Here is a 21,842-nt window from a genome sequence, read left to right as displayed (position 1 = left end):
CATCACCACAAAAATATATATAAAAAAAATTATATATTACTTAAATAAATTGCAGTCTTCTGCGATTAATTAATTAAACAGGTCCATATTGGAGTATGATTTTGAATTTTACAGCCTAACAGCCATTGATAATTTCTGCGGTAAAACATTGCAGGATAGACAAATATTCTATTCAATTAAATTTTATTTGTCTAGCGCTTTTAACAATCGTCATTGTTGCCAAATAAAACTTGGAAAAATAATAGGATCTGCGTTAGGCTACATGACACGACACAAATCCATCACCATTTACTACCCTTCCTTGGTCTTATTTCTTATGTTGTGGGAATTTGTAGGATTAACATTGGAAAGTTTAATTAAACTACACGACCGTTTAAAAGTTTTAGAACACTTGAAATTTCTTTTTTTTTTCTGTAGTGATTTATTTTCTACATTCTACAACAATACTGGGAATTTCAAAACTATAAAATAAGACATATGGAATTAGGTAAATATGTAACCACAAGAAAAACAACAGTTAGTTGTTATTTTAAGAGACAGAGGTCAGCCTTTCTGTAATAGTTCTTGCAAGAACAGTATTGTCAAGTGCATTTGCAAAATTCGTCAAGCACCATAATGAAACTGACTCTCATGAAGGCCATCCCAGGAGGGCGAGACCAAAACCTACCTCTGCCGCAGGCAAGAAGTTCATTTAGAGTTATCAGCCTGAAAAATGACCAATTAACAGCACCTCAGATTAGATGCGTTATGAAGTCTTTACAGGGCAGAAGTAGCAGAAACATCTCAATATTAACTGTTCAAAGGAGATTAATGCATTTTTTGGACGCCTTCAGCATTCCTTTACAATGTAGAAAGAAATAAGAATCAGGAACCATCATGGAGTTAGAAAGTGTTCTAAAACTTTTGAACGGTAGTGTAAATTAAAGTGTATTAAACCAACCTGTAGTTAGGGGGGGTGAGTCAGCACAATCATAATGCCTATATTTAGCAATTCATTACTTTATTAATGCCTGGGCTTCATTTTTTCTTGTCAATATTTTTTTAACTTGGCACTTTATGACAAATTTGACAACCAAACACATAACCAGGAAATTATGACGTATGTGTAGAGAGAGGATTTTAGTATGTGTCTGCATTAAGGTGGAGTAAAATAAAATCTTTTGACAGGCCTGGAATCTTCAGGAGATGGGGGGAGTAACAGAGCTTTGTGTGAATGATTAAACTTTACCCTGACTGTCACTCTCCAAGGTGGAGTTTCTCTCGGTGGAGTTTTCACAGAGTTGAAGAGTGGCTATGAAGGAGCTGAAACACATTATCACATGCTTCTCATTGTAAAGATTTGTTTGACGCAGATTCACACAGTTTCAACGCGACATCCTTCGCCCTGTGTAACGGAGGAAGGGATTCTGACTTGTCACATTTAATTGGATTTGCTAATTTAATTTATGCCTCCAATCCTGAACCTTAAACTACATCCTAGAGCCTACTGCTAAACTTGTATGCCATGTACTGTATATGGAATAATTTATTGTGCTTTTGGGCTGACAATGCTGTGATCCTTGGGTATGTTTGGTTTGCAATGATTTTTTTTCTTTTTTTTTTTTTACTATTTTGCCATATTTAGAAAATATCATACTTAAGTGCTTTTATAGCCCTAAGTGAAAATAAAAATGTATAACATTTGCACAAGATATAGCAGAAGTTTCAATTTATGCTCAGGGAGGTCTTTACATTAATTATTATATTCAGAGCATATTTTCTGTGATTTGTGCATATAGTTTTAGTATTGATTAAAGTCCAATCATCTTTTAAATGTATTTTGTAACTCTTAATTCGTCTCTTTTCTTTATTCTATTTTCTATATCTTTTTACACAGAGACCAGAGCACTGCAGTGATAAAATACAAGCAGGAAAAAGTCATGTACTGTAAAGCAGCACAGCGTTTTGTAAGATTTTAGAAAACTGTACAGTGTCTACTGGGGGTTAGTTTAAAGAATGTTCCGACTATTAGCTTAACAGGAGATAAATAGGCATAGTGGCAGACTATTGTGGAATTTGTACAATCAAACCAATAATGGCAAAGGAAGGCGTGAGTGAAAAAGCAAGAAAAAGAAAATAAGATGGTGTGCATTTGGCCATTCTGGGGATGAAGGCACTTTATTTTATTTCCAAATACATCATCCTCTTTGAAATGCTACGTCTGGACCTGCTTGATAAGAAGTCCCCTTCTGTCCCTCTGTTCAGTGTGTGTCTCACTGTCGGATGTAATAGGAGGCCAGAGGTGACATACACAGTTAGATGACTAACACTATAATCGATAGAAACCTTTCGCGGCTGAAAAAGGCGTCCATTATGAGTGGAATTAGAGATGTGGAAGCACAAAATGGCAGCACAATTTAGAGGTTTTATTTTTTCCCAGCAAGCCGAGAAGAGAGTGAAAAGCACTTGTCGTCCATCTTATTTTTAAAATAGGTACCTTTCAAACACTGATTGAGGCTAATCTAAAGGGGCAAACTGGAACATTTGGACATATTAAGAGTTACACACCCTTCCCTTTCAAAAGCCCGATTACAGGAGTATGTTTTCTGTGCACACTAGTGCTCTTTATAAAAAATAAAAAAATAAATTATATACAGTAAAGAGCTCATTTAAGGACTACATAAGATTAAGTATGTATGGCATACGTCCACTTTATAGCTGAGTGGAGTGTGGACTGGACAAGGTTCTTTTGTATGTATACACAAACACACACACTTGGCTGTTCATATAAAGTAAGGGTGTATTTTGCTGCTTTCTATAAAGGGCTGTTTTTGCATGGAGTCGCTGCCTCTGAATGACCCGTCTCATCAGACACACTCTCTGTCTCTCTTTCTTTTTTTTGTCTCTTACTAACCAGCTGCATCTCTGACCCCCATGTAAGCAAACATAATTAATCAGCACACAACGTCCACCAAAACCTGGTCATCACTATGGAAACGTTCCTCCCGCTTGCTTTCTTTCAAGACGCTTAGTTGACTGCTGTGAAGATTTTTCTAATGAGCAGAAAAAAAACAATCATCTTAGATATCCTTGGTGAGCATGTTTAGAGGCATGCAGTAGGACTCTTAGGATCTTCATAGCAGAAAATTGAGGCCATGCTTGTGTTCTAAATTGGGCCACGCTCATATCTCTGATCAAAAGGCTTCTACAAGTTGAGTAGCTGTCGAAAGTTTTGATTTGCTGGTTTAAATTCTAAATTCAAGAATCCAGAAGCAAATGCCTTGCATTCAGAATCAGAAAGATACCACTAATTCCTTCTCTTTCTGAATTAATGGGACATGGCCATAAATGTTCAATCGATCCAGAATCAGACAGTAACCATGCTTATTCAAGAAAATTCTACCCACTGACACTTTTGGAGGTGCCAAATTTGGTTAGTAGAAGATCCCAGCGAGGATTGTTTTCAGGTCTGTTGCTCTAGTAAAGAGTGAAAAACAAAAAAAACGGCACCTTTGCGGTATGATACCTCATAAGTGGCAAAATATAGGCTGATTTCACACTGGTTAGTGAAAGCATTTGATAGCCATGCTACTGTACGTCTCATATGACGGAAGACGACCGCATAATGAGATGGGAGCTGGCAACAACTAAATCAGAAGAAAATTGGTTTGAAGAGAAAAAGACATCAATTGATAATCTCCTGAAGCGGATTTAGAAATAAGACGTTATTTTTGCCCAGACATAATATGAGGTCATTTTGAATACAGTAATATATGCTTTTAACACCAGTCAACTGGATCCACAAATGCAGCAACAGAGAAGCCATGTTCACGTGCCTCCTCTTTGACGTAACCCCAGTATGTGGCAGAATCTGTCTCAACTGGGAATCTCAAAGATCTCGCACCAAGAAGAATAACAAAGTATATTATAAAAAGATAAGAAACTATAGATTTGCATTAATTCAAAAAGAAATTGCGGAAACACTAACAAGGAGAAGCTGACGGTTGTTTTCTGATGTGTCCAATCCTCACAAAGCCATCTTAAGTTCTGTATCTCTGAATATTTCTAAATGCTCTCCAGCATTTCAGACACCATCTGCACAAGACCAGAGTCAACAGGTGAAATTCTGTTTGGAGACATTCAGGCAGGCAAACATGCTGGCAGGTTTTAAAATGCTTTTCTGAAATAAAAGTCTCAGAGACTCAAAGAAAATATATAATATTATTTAAAGCCTCCTGAGGGAACAGGAAATGGTTCAAAAAGTTCGCATGAACGGCCACCTGCAGACTTTGCTGAGTGCTTTGGAAGCTTTTGGCAAGAAAAGGAAATTGGGGTTCAGGAAAGAAAAATGTTTTCCTCTTCTTTTAGTTTCATGTGTTACTGTTCAACTGAGGTGAACATGTATAGATGATGATAGTAGCTATCACTGTAAACAATATATGAAACAGGCCCTAAATATTCTGTAATAACTCTTGCTACAGTAGGATGAAGAAATCTGAATGAAACAACATGCAATATGCTCCTCGGTATATGAAGCTTCGAACACGCCAGGATGCCCAAGTCAGACCGATAAGGTAGGCCCAGACACATCATTTAACGCCGCACCCTTCATTTATTCATTCGACTTCTCATTAGGATGGTGGTGTACAGTAATGAAAAGTGCAGCTTCATGGTGCAAACATATTGGGTCACCAATTGGTTAATGTCGGAGTGAATTTAGGAAGAAATATGGTGTTCCTGACGTACCTTCAAAGAGTGTTATTCAGAGAATGGTACAAAAACTGGAAACAACAACATACTGTAACTGATCCCTTCTTATGGCGGAGGATGTCCAAAAATGTTGCAGGACACAATAGTGACGTGCAACTTTGTCTGCAGGAGTGGCCTATAAAATCCCTAAAACACCTCGCACAGGAGATTGGTAGGTCCAAAATTCAACATTCAAAAAATGAATACACCCCATAATAAAAACTACTACATCTAGCATTTTGTATGACCACATGATTTATAAAGACTGCACCAAGTCTTCTAGGCATGGAATGAACAAGTTGGCGACAAATTACAACATTTATCTTTTTCCATTCTTGTGAACGTGAGTTTTGGATTATTGTCATGTTAGAAAGTGCACACTGACCAAGGGCACAGAGTGATGGTAACTTGAATTCACAGATATACTGGTCTATATTAAAAGACATGATACCATTAATGAAATGCAGCTTCCCAACAACAGCAGCACCATGCAGCCCCACAGAAAAACACTGCCACCACCATGTTTCACTGTAGGCACTTTGCACTTTTCTTTGTACTCCTCACCTTTTCGGTGTTATACAGTTTTGAAACTGTCAGTTTCAAAAGCATTTATCTTGGTCTCGTCACTCCAGAGTAAAGTCCCAGTAGCCATCTTCTTTTTCAGCATCGGCCCTGGCAAATTCTAGGCGGGCTTTTTTGTGCACTCAGGAGAGGCTTCCTTTGCAGACGACACCCATGCATGCCTTTCCTCTGAAGTGTACGCCGTACTGTGTCACAGGAAACAATCAGCCCATTTTGGCTTTCTACTTTGTTTTCTACTTTGGCTAACTGCAATGAACTTGCATGGCAATGTTCAACACTTCTCCTTAAAAGACACTCCCGTCAAGGGGTACTCCTTAGGACGTCTCTTCAAGATGGTTGCATTACCATCTTTTTACTCATTTTATGCCAGTCTTTTGGATATAAAAGTTCTGCTGATCCTTTAGGCTTCACCTTTCTTGTGTAAAGAAAATTACTGTTGTTCTCAGATCGTGTGACATTTCTCTTCAATGTGGTGCCATTGCTCGGCATAAAATCGGAAGGGGTATCCTTTGTTAAGTGACTGTTGGACCCTGTTGGACTGGTAATTAGGATTTTGTTGTCTAAAATGTAGCTGTTTTATTGGGGTGTATAAAATTTTGCAACATGGTCATAAATGAAATTGTTAGAAAAAATACTTTTTGCTGTGTGCAAATGAACAAATCTTGTTTGCCATCAATATCGTGCTTTTATGGGAGTACTTTGAAGTATAGTGTGCCATAGAAAATGCTGATTCTCAAAGGCAAGAAAAGATTTACAGACAAATTTGTTGGGGCATACTCATTTATGCTACGCAATGTATGTAGTGTATTTTGTCGGTTCAGATTGCTTCATCATAGTGAGAGTCATTACAGAATATTCGGGGCCTCTTTCGGGTGAATCACTCTGTATATTGGTATAATAGCTGTGGAAAACTTAGAAGCCACATCACACCGGACAGTGCTTCTGTTCGCCACATTTCAATATCAAAGCATTCCATGCTGAGCACTAGATCCTGAAAAATGCCCTCAATCTCTCCCTCTCATGTGTCTCTGTTTGAGGCCACCAGCAGATAGATCTGTCAAAAAAATCTCAGGATCAAACCACAGAACTGAGCCAAACCTCGGCCTGTTGAATAATGCCCTCAACTTGTCATTAGAAAGAAAAAAAGCAATAGAGTATTATTTCCAGAACGTATTTTTTTTAACTTGCAGACTTGCCTAGTAATTGAGTGGGGGATCATGGTTGATCAACGTCTAAACAAAATGGCCATAACTTAACAACTCTAGTTTTGATTTAGCTAAATGAAGACAGCAGAAAGGGATTTTCTTTTATTATTCTGTTATTCAATTATACATACTGGTCAGATCATTAAAGTGATGCATGTATCATGCAACTAGCAATTAAAAAAAAAACTAAATGTCTTATCTGTTTCAAGTTGAAATTTACAGTGGAATGGAATAGGTTTGAAGGGCTGGACATTTTTGAGATTATTTTTTTTATGTAAGCAGAAATCTCAAAGCTACAAATTTTAAACATGGATAGATACATACATAGAGAGATATATTAGTAAGATTACAGGGAATTTTTATTGTTACATCAGTCAGTCCCCAGCAGGAACCTTAATGCTGGATGTGCGTTGTAATGACATAAACAGAGGAAAAATTTTATTTTTGAAAGTTATAATGACTATTATAAAATTGCGTTGAGAAAACATTGAACAAAAACCCCAAGCACAAACTGCAAATACAGTCTAAAAACAACTGAAATTTAAATCTTTATTTGGAGCATTCATGCTGATTAACATCCATTTGCATAATATCTGACCACCTCCACAGTCTAACAGGATTTTGAATATTGATCAGAGACTCTGGACAGACACAACAGCTTTCCACACAGCACACACATGTATGTCTTGGTGTTACAGTAAATGTAAAGTGTAACTTCACCTCAATTTGGATTCTTTTTTTTGTATTCCCATGAGGTGCACCTTAGCACCCAGATTACTGCACTGTAACATGGTGCCCACACAGCATCAAAACTGCATCACATCCAGTTTCACACAACAGATCTCAGACATTATGCAGGTTTTTAAAATTCTTTCTGTTTGCTTTTTCTATTTATTTTATAAATCTATTAATATATGTGCATTTACTCGCCTCCTCACAAAGAACTTCTAGTGGTTTAGTGGCAAGCACACACCATTTTCAAAGCATAGAAGAGATTTTAAATACTGTATTTTAGGGGGATTTGTTCAATGGCATCCCGTTGTCATGTACACAACGCTAGTTGGACATTATTTTAGCAAGGTAATTAAACTTTTGTTACCACCGGTGTCCCAATGTCTGTGAGGTTGGAAAAAAAAAAACATCAGCACAACATTTTGACAACCAAATGACACAAAACACAATGAAACAAGATGTGGAAGAATATTACAGAGCTACCTAAAATTACGGAATAGAATACCTAACAAATACCAAGTATTAAATATTTTAAAGATCAGGTAAATGAGAACTGTACACTGAGGTGCTTTCATGAGAAAATATTAGTTGAATAAACTAATCATACATCGATCAGCCTCATTAACACTGATTGTCAATTATATACCAGTAAACTGGCTACAGGATCATGGGCACCCAAGAGGACCGAAGGATAGCCTGTCTCGTTTGATTCCACAGAAAAGCTAATTCAGACACAACTCTGTATAAAAAAATAAAAATAAAATAAAAAAGTCAATGCTGGACATGATAGAAACGCACCAGAACACCCAGCGCACCACAGCCTACCACACACACCCCTAGCAGGCAAAGAGCCCAAAGCCGCTGACCTGACCTTAATCCCATCACCATTCGGCACAAGGGAAACCTACACTGTAAGGAGCATATCATCTTGTGCTGTAATGTAATTGTAGACAAATGTCCATTGAAAGATAACTCTTACAATCCCGTTTTTTTTTTGCTAATCCAAATATCTATGAGCAAAAAATGAATAACTAGAACACACATGTTATGTTCCATTCCTGACACACTTTAAATATTAGATCTGAAAATCTGCTTACGGACGAAGCAGCGCGAGTGATATAGAGGCAGTGAGGTAGGAGGTGATGCGAGATGGTTGAGGTACAAAAGTCAACTGTGACGCCATCTGCTCCAGATGGTGACAACTACGCTGACTACTTCGGCAACGTGGTGACAGACAAGACTCTGCAAGACGTGAATCAGCGAGGACGAAGCGCGAAAGACCAATAGAGTTAGGAAGGAAAACTGATCTGATGTAACAAGCATCCTGAAACAACCTTGTCATTTCAGTAGTGCTGGAAACCTGATGCTGAACGGAGATGATCGGAACGTTTCGGGATGGGAATTTAGAGCGGCAGGTATTCTGCGGTGTGGTGAGAGAGGTTATGAAATAGTGGGGGAAGAAGAAGGTAATGAGGGATTTTTAGCAGGCACCTTTAAACTGAGCAGACATGCAGAGGGAATGAGACAGGTAGAGAGAGAGAGAGAGAGAGAGAGAGAGAGAGAGAGAGAGAGAGAGAGAGTTGGTGAGCTTTCTCAGGGGCAATGAAGTTTTTCACTTGGCAGCTTCAAAGAAAAATTAATTATTGAAATCGCCTGTCTTCCGAGTCTGGAAGCAATCCGAGTCTGCCAAAATTAAAAGGTGTTGGTGGGGACACGCTTTGGAGACATACTCTTAAAAGCAAATAAATCAAAGAGTTTGGAAATGGATTTGTATGAGGAAATGGTAGTAGTACCAAGAATTTGCTCATGTAGTCTGGGACTAGACTAATTTTATTCTTCTTAAACTTCTTCTTTAATTATTCTTAAACAAAGTCTTCTTCCTCACACGCAGAATCATTTGTCAATCCATATTTGCTGTTAATAGCATTTGTAGAGATAAAAAAACACACCTTATACAACCACGTAGGCCTTGAGCTATGTGAACCACAATTTAAATGTTGTTGAGTTAAATATATGTCATGGTAAAATGTACAATGCAATGCAAGCTGTAGTCTAAGCACTGTAGCAAAGGTTTCTATAATTAGCTAAGGGCAGAAGCTAGTTCCTTCTGGGAATTGCCACAACCAACCAGACGTTTGATGAGACTTTGCACGGGTCACTCGCAAAAACTTTTACAACAGTCAGTTCCACTCACAAAGTAGACTGAATAAATGACATACCCACAATGCTAATATTTAGTATAGCAGCAGTGGTGCATTTCTCTGCTTCTTTTATTCCACTTGTCTGTTTTCCCAATGTAAAATTACAATTCTGACAATAATCCAACAGCAATACTGTTCACATACGAAATATGACTCTACTGTAACATTTAACAATTAATACAGCTGTGGGTCCTTTGTAAACGGTCTTTACTGAAAGAGAAAAAATAAACTAAATATATATTATGTTGTATCTTAAATTCTTCTGTGTGTTCTAATGTTTTACTCACTTCCCAAAAATGTGTATTACCCCAAACTCTTTCTACATATATTATGTGTGTATGATACCCTTTGATGGACTTGTGTAGTATCCAGGTTGCATTCCAACCTCATCCCAAGTGTTTCCTAGACAGACTTTGGATCCAGTACCTACAGACCACTAATGAATTAACGCCTACATTTTGAACAAGGGGAAATTGTACATTTATTATTTGTTCAGTTTGTTCCTTTAATATGCAATACATGTCAATACTGTATGTTTGTCAATACTTTTGACAAAAGTTCGGTCTGACCGAGCAATCTGATTGGATGAGTGGGGACAAGAGACAGTAACAGCAGTGAGACAGTTAACTACATGCATCACAGGTGTTCTTCCCTAGTTATCACACTACGTAACTGCCGGTCTACAGCCTTGGCGTAAAGTAGGCTGGTACGGTACGGTCCGCAATAATGAGGAAAGAGCAGCTACGTGCCAAAACCCACATTTAAAACCGGACACAAGAGCACTTTCAGCAAGAAAACACATCTGAAATGTTATGTCATCTTAAACAACACTTCATCTACTTAATAACTGCTTCCCAGTTGTTCAGAATTGTCTCTGAACTGTTTAAATGTGCCTTATGCCAATCTCCAAAGCCAACGAGGTCCTAAAACAAGGCTGTATTCTGTATCCCAAAACGTTTTTTAAACCATTAATCAAGGGCACTACACCCTATGGATTTAACCCCAGAACCTCAGGAAATAACGGAGCCGATACTGTAAAGTGGAATAAGTGGAATTATAAAAAGAAATTTACAAGATTTACAGGACTGTCCACCACCTTCATGTTTTATTCTCCTCTCCTTTTAACCACATAGTACTGGTAAAAAAATAAATTTTTCTTACACCTCTGTTAATTACACTAAATCTTGATTAATTACACTAACTCATTTAACTGTCTTTCTCCAGCTCTCGGTTAGTTAGTTCTGTGATGCCTACCACTGCACAGCTGGGCTGATACCCAGCACTACAGCAATGTGATATTGCTTAAATATTCTACCTTTTTCCCCTTTCTATAGTTTTGTTTGGCATAATGAATGCAGGCAATGAATCATGCAATTAACTGATTATAAACTCACGAAAAAAAATGCATTTGTGGTGTGCCACCACTATAAATACATTTATTTAAAAAAAAAAAAAAAAAAAAAAAAAAAAAACTCTGTCCGTGCCAATGATGTTGTAACTTTTCAAGAATACCAAGCAAGAACATTTTAGTTTCATGGTATGATCTTCTATAAAAACATTACATTGTATTCTGCTTTCCCAAAATATCAGAAAAAACACACAGTCTGTGATAATGTGCCATTACAAAAAGTAAGTAAAGCAATATAGCATGCTTTCACTCACACCATATACCTTAATTTAGATTCTTTACCAGAGTCTTATTGTGCTTTAGCCATGAACCTGAAGAAAAACAGAGGCCTCATTTATTGAGCAATAAACCAGTGTGTGTGTGTGTGTTGAGGCGAGCAAAAACACAAAGCAAAGGATTTTTCTGGCACTGACGGGACCGCAAGGGGCTGAGCAGGGATATTCTGGGCGACACACGCTCTCACTGGACAGGGTGTGTGGTGGCTGGTGGTTTTAGAGGGTGTTAGAGAGCAGTGTAATAGAGGGGCTGGGTGTAGTCTGGGCACGATTTGGCCGGACACATGGGGCTGGCTGTTTTTAGAGTCGATTACAGTGGAGGAGTGTGGGAAAATGACCGCCACTGCTGGTGGGAGATCCAGGAGATATAGAGGGGTTATCTGGCTAGCTGCTTCCTCTGAGGAGCTTGGGGAGAGACAGATAAGAGGGGCTGAATAAAAAAAAAAAATAAAAAAAAACTGGGGCTGTGTATCACAACTTCCTAACTGATACGATTTACATCTTGCTGACCTGATGTTCACTGTACGAAAGATCTGTTTAAAACAGCCAATAGTTTGCGACGGCAAGTTGTTCTGATGTGGTGATACACAGTTTAATACAGCGTAAAGAAGGCAGATTAATTTATAATTTATTAAATTCCTCTGCACCTTTTACAGACTAAATAATTAGTCATTAATCAACACAGCATAACAGAGAGGAAGCTTAACATTCAATGAAATTCTATTTTTAATCTTTTTTTCTTCAGTATTGTGTTTTTAGCTGATCTGATATCAGGAAAAATATATATTTTGCTACTTGTTTATCGTGGGAAAAAGAGCTGATATTAGTACAGTTTTTTAAACCTCTTAGTTGTTTTCCCTCTTCCAAAATTTAGCTCTTCACAAGGCCACGCCTCCTTTACCAGGACTTTACCATGTCTCCTCACACAAGGGCCATGCCTCCTTCAGTGGGATTGACATGCAAATGCCACACCTCCTTTTCTCGGAATGAGACAGAGTCCATTTCTCCTTCACTGTGACTGACTAAGTCCACATACTCTTCATAAAGTCTCCTTCAGCCAGGAAGAAGTACTTGTGTGCTTCTGTACCTGTTTGCAGATAATCTATTAAATGTATTTCTAGGATCACACACAGAGACACACACACACCCAGGCTTTATTACCGCAGACAAGATTTATTCAAGGGCTCTTTTTTTTACTTTTTGATTAAAACCGTCTCCTCCATTTATTGATTTATGGCAAAGGGTCGACATAGGAGAGGAGGCTGGCGGTAAATGTGCGAGTGTGCGTTTGAAAGACTGGATGGGAGGACAGGATGACATCATGCTTTTGGCAATCTTGCAAAAGAGATGACATACCCGGTAGAGTTGGGGAAGAGTTGGTGAAGAGAGAGAAAAAGGTGGAGATAATGAGAAACAGTGAGAGAGAGAGGGGAGGGTATCTTCAGTTGTTTAATAAGGTTTTTTCAGACAGTACAGGCCCACCTGCTAATTCTGTGTGTGTGTGTGTGTGTGTGTGTGTTTTGTGCGTGTGTTGGGGTGTGTGTGTTTTGTGCAAATGTTTGCCCATGTGCGCATATGTAGAGTTTAATGCTTTGAAGCTCTCATCAAAACAGGTGCATGTATGAAAGACTTTGTAATTAATATGCAATTAGAGCTCAGAGACTGGGAGGGATGGAGGGCACAGCCGATGAGTGTAGGCCACTGTGTGTGTGTGTGTGTGTGTGTGTGTGTGTGTGTGTGTGTGTGTGTGTGTGTGTGTGTGTAGAACAGGTATGATGATTACAATCATGGGACTGAGCGAGACCCACTTTGCTCTGCCTGCTCATGATTTTATGGTTACACTTGAAGGAAGCAACAAAGAGCTAACATTATCAGAACGCTGTGTTCATCTCTACTTCACTGCGTTTATGAGATTTCATAATGATGGTTTACTTTTGCACATTTAGGCCCTAAAACTCTAAATGCTTTGAAAGCCTGGAGTTCTTAAATAATGTTCAATTTCTTCATATGCCAGAACTTATGGAAGCTTGTGCAATGGCCAGTGCCAAATGTAATTACAGTCAGACAATATTAGTAATGAAGATGTACTGTGAAGGACATGCATGAAAAAGCTACGTCTAAAGAAAAGTTATGCTAGGCTTGTAAACTATTAGCCTTTCATGAACTTACTTAGAATGCTAGTAAAACATCTGAATGGTGATACCTTGTCACCAACTTGCGAAAGAGATGCATCTGTCTGCATTTAAAAATACCCCTTGTACATTGCAGGGACTCGGCTGGGAGTTATGATAACATCTCTGTACAGCCCTGACCTTGCTCCAAGCCATTTCCACTCGTTTGGGCCATTAAAGGAGTTCCTGGAGGTTGGGCACGAGTCTGATCATGGCTTTGGCGTACTGAAACCTTCTACTTAAATGGTATCTTAAATGGCACTAGTGAAACACTGGAATAAACGCATTAGTGTAGCAGGGAGTATATAAAGGAACAGAAAGGGAGGTTTTTACTATTACAACTGTGCTCTGTTATTCTCCACAATCAAACGTCATGGTTTGACTTGAACGACATTTGTAAAATTCTTGCTTGAAGCAGCACCTCTAAGTGTTATTGAAACACATCTTACAAACTGCATATCGCTGATTATTTTCCTATACAGGGAATTACTTCCGACATTTTCTTGAAATCAAACCACAATTGCAAGTGTTATCTCTGTTCTGGGAGGGATCTTTCCCAAAACTGCAGATGTTATCTGAGTCAGACCGCAATTACCCAACGTCAAGACTGACAATGAAGTATCTTATTGGCCGATATTGTAGTGGCGATAAATCATTGCTTCATTAATTATTACTATTATTAATATTGTTAGAACTAATAATTTGATGGACAACTGTTTTAGTTTGTTGTATAATAATACTTCATGTTTGCTAGCGAAATTGTGTAATTACTGTTATTCAAATGTTATAAAAACACATTTTAGTAATTCACCCACATATCTAAGAGAGATGTTAAGATTCCTGACTAATGTTTAAGTTTCTAAAGTTATTTTTGCCTTTACATTGTCTGTATACAACAGTGAAAGCATCCACTTCAGGCTTGAGGTAGCCGATGCTTGGCCTCAATGCTTTACGGTTGCCTGGCAACAACGTTCTCCAGACAATTGCTTAAACTCAAGTGCTTCATGAACACAACAATGTGACAGATTATTAATGTTAATACAGCTAAAATGTTGGGATATTAATCTGACATGAAAGGTTCTCATAACTCCAACAGCCAGCCTTCCTGGAACTGAAAAGCGGGGATTGCTAATAACCTAATTATCTGGGGTGAGAAAAAGAAAGAAAGAAGGAAAGAAGGGAAGAAAGAAAGAGGAGGGAAGGTGACAGACACTGCAATCATAACCTCAGCTATTAAAAAAAAATAACTAGCACAGACGAGGTGGTATGAAAAGAAAAGAGGACAAAGCACAAGGCAAGAGATGCTGGATGAATAAAGACGGGAGAAAAGAAAGAGATTTGCTGTTGTTTTGAGGTTGAAGTGAATAAAGGATCAGTGAGGTAAGCTGGACCGATTAAACACAGACTCAGAGACACTCATCAACCAGGTGCTCCGCTTTACTTTCCCAACCCATACAGAGAAAAAAGAGGAAAAAAAAGATTCACCCGAGCAAACAAAGGCACAGACGAGAAGCCAGATCAACCCCTATCCCCCCCCCCCCGGTCACTGTCACTCTTGATCTTTCTTTACTCATCACCTGAATATTCCCTTTTTTTTTTAAAATAGCAGTCACTTCAGGAGAGTGGTGGGATATCCCTTTTTATGATTGTTTTAGCAAAGAACCATTACAAAAAAATTTGAAAGCATGAGAAACAAAAGATGAACTAAACAGTTCCACACCTAGATCCTTCCCTCAAAGTGCTCATGCACTTCTGCACAAGGGTGTAAAATTAAGACCAGCCTTTTAGAAGTAAATTAATACCATACACAGTGAACACTATATTTAATGTGGGGAAATTGGTCCAAACCGGTTCTCTAAACTCTAAACTAGATCAGTGTTTCCTGACTCTTTAATTCAACTCAAATTTCTTGCTCTGACACAACTTACTGTATAATCTAAAAAAAAAAAAAAGCCCTACTTTGATGAGTGTTGGGAGTTTAGAGTGTGTGTCCATGTTTCCTGTCTATATGAGACTTCTACATAACATGATGTGACCTACGAGCGTGTGGGGTAAAATGTGTATAGAATAAATTCTCTCAGTGGGTGCTTTTACATGGTTCCTATGAATTTTCAATCAGATGAGGAATGGTGTAAATATTAGCCAGGTAAACACTTGATCCGAACATCTGTCTCTCCTCAGAACAAATATGTTCCGAATCATAGACGTGACTACAACCAATAGTAAAGCGAAGGTGAGATTAATAAAAAAGGATGGGGAACCTAACCTAACCTCAAATCGGAGAAAATACAATGTCTGTTACTTTTCAGCAGAATAAAGGCTTCACATCAGTCAGAAGAACTTCGTGCACGCCAAAAAAGTTCTATTCTGATTAAAAAAAGGGGGGGAAGGAAACCAAATCTTATTTGATTAGTGTCCACGTAAAGAGTTAAATTGGAATCTCTACTGGAATGATTTTAATAGGATTGAAAAAAATAGTCCACATAGGTAGTGACACACAACATTGTTGCATAACTCCACCCACAAATCCTAATATCCAGGGATGTGTTGATGGTGCATCAGTCATTGCTGTCATTAAAAATGCAATGATTGGTGAGCATAAAGCATATTTTTATTATATTTATACATAATTTCATGCATTAACACACAATAGATTAGAATAGAATTAAATTGGTTCGCTATGACAATGTTAAGAAGATTTGATCAACTTGCTTATTGTTTATGCAGTAAAATGTAAGAAATTATGTAAACTGAAAAACAGGAGAAGAAAAACAGGATTATAATTGATAGCAATACAGTTTGTGTGTCTCATATACAAGATTTTTAAAAGGCCTGTTAGGGTCTAAGTGCGGACGGTTAGTACCTAGATCTTAGCTAAGTCTTTGCTGGAAGATGTGTTTAATGTTTTTATAAGTAAAGATAATACTGCTTAAAAATATTTTATAAATACTCTACCCAGCCATATCTAGATATCGGGGTCAGACCTGGGATCAGTGACCTGTGTCCATATGAACAAACTGATTCAAACAGCAAAAGACAACAACAACAAAAAAAAAACAACAACCTCCAAGCAAACTTCAGTCAGTTTCTCACAGCATGCATGCAGAAAAAAGAAACAATGTTCCAAGTTAAGATCCTTTAAAGCCAGCTTTGGATGAAGTTTTATTTGGACTTACACAAGGCAAGAGAGCCACTGAGCAGCGGAGACAGCAGCAGGCTGCTCACACACAGCAGTGCTGCCATGTTGGGCACCATTCTGCGCATGAACTCCGACCTGGCGGAAGAGCCACGGTCCCACACGAAGCGGGGGAGGGGGTGGGCGGGGCAGGATGGGGATGTTGGCACACTGGATGTCTAGCACTCTGCAAAAGAGAAAAATAAAAACGTGTCTGTTAGTTATGAGTTTTTTTCTGCTTAACTAACTTTTTTAACAGGTCGTTTATGGCAAAATGATTCGCATTTGGACAACTTTATCTATAAAATATATTCCCCATGTGAGTGATTTATGAACATAATCAAGCTATTCCTATATATATTGGTTTATCTAAGTAAAACAACATTACAGATTAGAATCAAGTTGTTTGTAGATCATTCATTTCAACCATTCCATTCGTTTACTTATCACTTTAAAGGAAAAAAAAAAGAGAACTTGATTTAATATTGCAAAACACTGCTGTAACCAACCATTCTTTTTTTCTTTTTTTGAAAAAAGGTGTGCTTTAAAAGTCCTTAAAGAAGCTTAAATAAATACCTGTTTACGAATACAGGAAAAAGAAATGTTTAACAATTACACAGACAAAAATGCAGTGTGTAAACAAACATCCATGAAATTATGAGCATAATTATAATATATAACTTCATCAGATTAACAACCATCAGATATTATTAATAACAACCTAATATATAATTCGTTATTGTTATAAAGAAGTAAACAAAATGCATCATATATAAGAGTTTTTTTATATTGTCATGATGCAACATTATGCATATTGGGAAAATGTTGGTATTACTTTGTCTTTTAAAGTTAGAACATTGTTTATATAATGATTGGTTAACACTGAAAGATGCACATCACAGAAATATTTCCGTAAGAAAATGAAGAGACATAACATTACAACACTGTGATACAAATGTGCTCAAAAGTTTGCAAACTTGGCATGTAAGATGTGCACCATTTTTTAAAGAGTAAGAAGGCAAAACTAATTTATTTTATTTCTTACAGGACTCAAGTTCATATGTAAGGCATAACAGAATGGCACAATCCCACAAAACATGAAAATAAAGAAAACGAGAAGATAAAACCTGTTTAAAAGTTTTTATACTGTTAGTTCTTAACATTGTTTATTGCACCCTTTAGCATCAATGGTGGCATACAGACTTCTTTAATAATTGCGCATGAGGTGCTTAATTATTTCAGGTGATGTAGCTGCCCGTTCTTCTTGGCAAAATGCCTCCAGTTCCTGTAAATCTTTTGGTTGTCTTGTATGAACTGCATGTTTGAGATCTTCCCAAAGTGGCTCAATGATATTGAGGTTAGGAGAATTTAGTGGACACTCCAGAACCTTCACCTTTTTCGGCTGTAAAATAAGGTTAATGGCCTTGTGCCTTTGATCATGGTTATGATGGAAAATCCAAGAGCGTCCAATGCACAGCTTTTGTGCTTTAGAATGCAAATTGTCTGCCTGTATTTTGTGATAACATTCTGCATTCATCTTTCCATTAGTTTTATCTACGTAACTTCCCAGTGCCACTGGAGCTCACACAGCTTCAAAGCACAAGAGATCCACCACCATCTTTACATTGGGGATAGTGTACTTTTCACCCTAGGCCTTAGCATTTATGTTTGTGACTATAAAGTTCAATCTTGGTTGGATTGCTCCAAATGACTCCAGCTGTGAGGTTTGTCTAGGTGCTGTCTCGCGTACTGCAAGCCGGCCATTTTTGTGGCATTGGCCATGCAGGTCATTTGTTTCATTCAAGTGCTCATTGAGCACCACCACCACTTTCTTCCAGAGCAGCCTGTATTTCTCTCAAAGTTGTTTGTGGGTTTTTATTTGCATCCCAAACAATTCTTTTGGCAGTAGTGGGTGAAATCTTTCTTGGTCTACCTGACTGTGGCTTATTACTGTATTAACAGAACCTCTTATTTTCTACCTATTTAACACATTTTGATTAGTACTGACTGGTATTTTAAAGTGTCGAGATATTTTTTTATATCCTTCTCCTGCTTTATAAAGTTCAACTAGCTTATTACGCAGGTCCATTGGCAGTTCTTTTGTGTTCCCCATGGTGCAGCTAGGGCATCACCTCATAAGCTGAGAAACTCACTGACTATTTATGAACAGACACCAATTATGAGGGGCAGTCATAGAATTTGTATTATCGTATGAAAAATGAAAATTATTAGCCCAAATTATGTCTCCGAAATTAGTATATTCATGAACATTTCTATTTTAAAAAAAATACCGTAGAGTTACTTTGCACACTATGTTGCTAGAGGGTCAAAACCAAGGTAGGGGTCATGGAATGCTCACAGTGGAGATTTGCCTTTTTCATGACAATGCGCCATCCTATTCAGCTCACAAAACAGTAAAACTTGCAGGCGATTCGGGGGTCAATATTCTGCCATATCACCCTTATTCCCCTTGACTTTGCATTCAGTAACTCCTTCCTCTTCCATCACTTGAAGAAGCCATTTGGTTGCAGGCGTTTCAAAGATGACACGGTTATCGAGGTGGAACTTTTCCTCATGACCAATGTTTGTTTTCATTACATTGTTTTTTCTTAGCAATAATAGTTTTATTACTGCCCCTCGTATAATTACAGTAAGTCAAAAGTGAGGAAAATTTACTTTAATAGGCATTTAAACCTGTGTGTGTCAACCTGTATGTTTATAATGTTGCCAAACATCCAAGAATATGTAAACCTTTGAACAGGGTTGTTGCATGATTTCAGTTATCATTAAGGTAAAGAGAATTATCAGGCTTAGATTTTGTAAAGTGTCCGATATACACATCCATCTCTATGTTGTTAATATGGAAATGAGAATGTAACTACAGCTGATAAAGCTGCTGTTAGAAACATTTAGATAATGTGATATAACAGTGATGTGGTAATACAAAACATAATATACATACAACCTTAATATTTTAATCTTTAATATTTTTAATCTTTAAATGGTTAAAATATTGAATGGTAATTAGATAGCACTAATATATTTTTTCAAAAGGAAAACAAAGAAACACAATGGTCTTAGTTGTGACCTTACTTGTGAATTTTATGTGATTAATTGTTAATAATCCTAATTATTCCTAATAAAAAAAGCTTACTTTGAAACAGATCTTAAAGAAAAGTTACACAAGTTGAAAATAAATTGTGGTTTCATTATCTTTCTTTTGGAACTGTAATACGCCGAACCAGACTCTTATTACTTTCTCACCTCACACACACACATTCCGCTCTTATCTCTAGATCCCATTATTCACTAGTCTGCTAATCTTGTAATTACACAGGCACCTACTGATATTTCTGCTGACGACAAATTGCTATTAATCCTCAGTGAGTGACTCGGTGGATGGGTTTGTACAACACGGGATGAGAAACACTAGCAAGTGTGGTTTGTCTGTGCGCTTTTATAAAGGATTCTAAGCACAAGTGCACAAACACACACACATACATACATACAAAATTTCCAACAACATATTTAAACGGATATAGGTTTCATTACCAATTTTACAATGCTTCACAAATGCAAAAAAGGTACCGTCTGCGACACGAAACACGTCAAGTCGGTAGTCCAGCTTCTGCCAAACGCACTGGAGTAAAACTTGCACAACATTCTCCAGCACCTCAATGATTCTCTGCTAGAGTTCCTCTAGGCTTATAGGAAGAGAGAGGATGAAGACCAGTCCTTCCACATAGAAAAAAATAAAAAGGTGTCAAGTCAGGTCAAGCAAGCAGAAGGGGCGAACAGCTCTTCTCTTGAAGGGTTACGCTGCTCCATAACAACTTGTTAGTGACATTTCACTAGATGTTTCGGCAACTTCATGTTCCATTCAAAGAAAGCATGTGTTAGCATCTGCTTGCTCCTTGGTTAATAGCCGTCATTGATGTGGGAGTGCTCCAAGATGATGATGATTGAGAATTGGACGCGACTAAATAAGGGAAAAAATCAGGGAGGGAAATGTGACCAACAAATAAAGTGAAACACTAACAAAAACATTTCAGTCTGTAAATGGCTCAAATTTAACGAGAGCTTGCTGACCTTCAGACCCCCGTTGCCGTCACTTGTCAAAATCCTAACTGAAAGCAACATCTCGGGTGGCTGAGAGCTGACGATGATGACTTTATTGCAGCACTTTACATAACATGTCACCCCACACACACACACGGTTAACATACTCTCATCGTTTTTTCACTTCCTACACATGCCCGGAGGGTGCATTCAACGCACCGCACACTCTTACAATAAGCCTTTCATGCTTCCTCCCTTGAGATCACCACTCTGCACAATGACTGCCACACACCTACCTATACACACACACACAAATACACGTGTGTCAATCTGGCCCTTTGTTTGCGAGGCTTTTGCAGTCACAACGTGAGAGTGAGGGCCTGCTGACAGGCGGTGTGTCAGAGAGGAGCTTGCTGTCAAAGCACACAGCGACACCTGCATTTAGCTTCACAGTAACAAAAGACAGCGGTGGCGTGGCGCAGGGGCTGCGCGAGCCACGTGCCGAGAGAGCAGGAAGTCACGGTCAAGTGGAAGCCTTGCACGTATGAGGCTCTGTGAGTCTGCGGTCACATTTCCAGTCAGGTGCTGGTCTTATAATGGCTCTAAAGAAAGCAAGATGTTGTGTCCTCTTTGCTAACACTTTAATCCTCCTCTGGAGAGACATACTGTACCTTTGTCCTGTTCTGACTCAAATCTGACAAAGCAGGTCCCGTTAACTCATACAGTGGAACCTCGGATTACAAGTAACGCGGTTTACGAGTGTTCCGCAAGACGAGCAAAGATTTTTAATAAAATTTAACTTGAAAACCGAGCATTGTCTTGGTTTACGAGCACAGAGTATCATGTTTCACGGATGCGCTTCTTGTTTTGGCGCCGAGCGTCACGTTATCACAACTGAGCCAACGGTTTCGTCTCCCCTGCTGGGTCTTAGTGCTCGTCTCTTACTGGTATAATCAACATCTGTGCACGCGTGTACTGTTTACTATAACACTGTGACTACGTGTGTGTGTGTGTGTGTGTGTGTGTGTGAGAAACATATTTTTTTGTGTTTGGAAGCACGTGTGTACAGTACTGTTTCTTATAAACACGTGTGTGCGCGCGAGTAAGGCAAAAGAAATTCTCAATACAGTTTACGGTTTTACAATTTTCTTCCTCTAGCGTTGTGTGCGCGCGTGCGTGCGTAATTAGACACTGTGCCGGCTGTGTGTGTGTGTGTCTTTGTGTGTGTGTGTGTGTGAGAAACCACCCATTCACAAAAACACACGCGCGCACACAGAAATGAAAGCCAGAGGCACACACACTCTGC

The 21,842-nt window shown here is 38.3% G+C and overlaps 1 protein-coding gene across 15 annotated transcripts in view; it reads right to left on the bottom strand.

Moving 5' to 3' along the window:
- ptprsa (protein tyrosine phosphatase receptor type Sa) overlaps window positions 1–21,842 on the bottom strand; it is a 266,166-nt gene that overhangs the window by 142,503 nt on the left and 101,821 nt on the right. For all 15 annotated transcript variants that reach the window (XM_053513183.1, XM_053513182.1, XM_053513193.1 and 12 more), the window contains one exon: window positions 16,479–16,664. In XM_053513183.1, the coding sequence (XP_053369158.1) occupies window positions 16,479–16,566 (88 nt within the window). In that variant the 5' untranslated portion in view covers window positions 16,567–16,664. The remainder of the gene's footprint in view (window positions 1–16,478; window positions 16,665–21,842) is intronic.

Source organism: Clarias gariepinus, chromosome 15 (genome assembly GCF_024256425.1).
Source record: "Clarias gariepinus isolate MV-2021 ecotype Netherlands chromosome 15, CGAR_prim_01v2, whole genome shotgun sequence".
NCBI lineage: Eukaryota > Metazoa > Chordata > Actinopteri > Siluriformes > Clariidae > Clarias > Clarias gariepinus.
The sequence above is the reverse complement of the archived record's forward strand: the minus strand, read 5'-3'. Positions and strand labels throughout refer to the sequence as shown.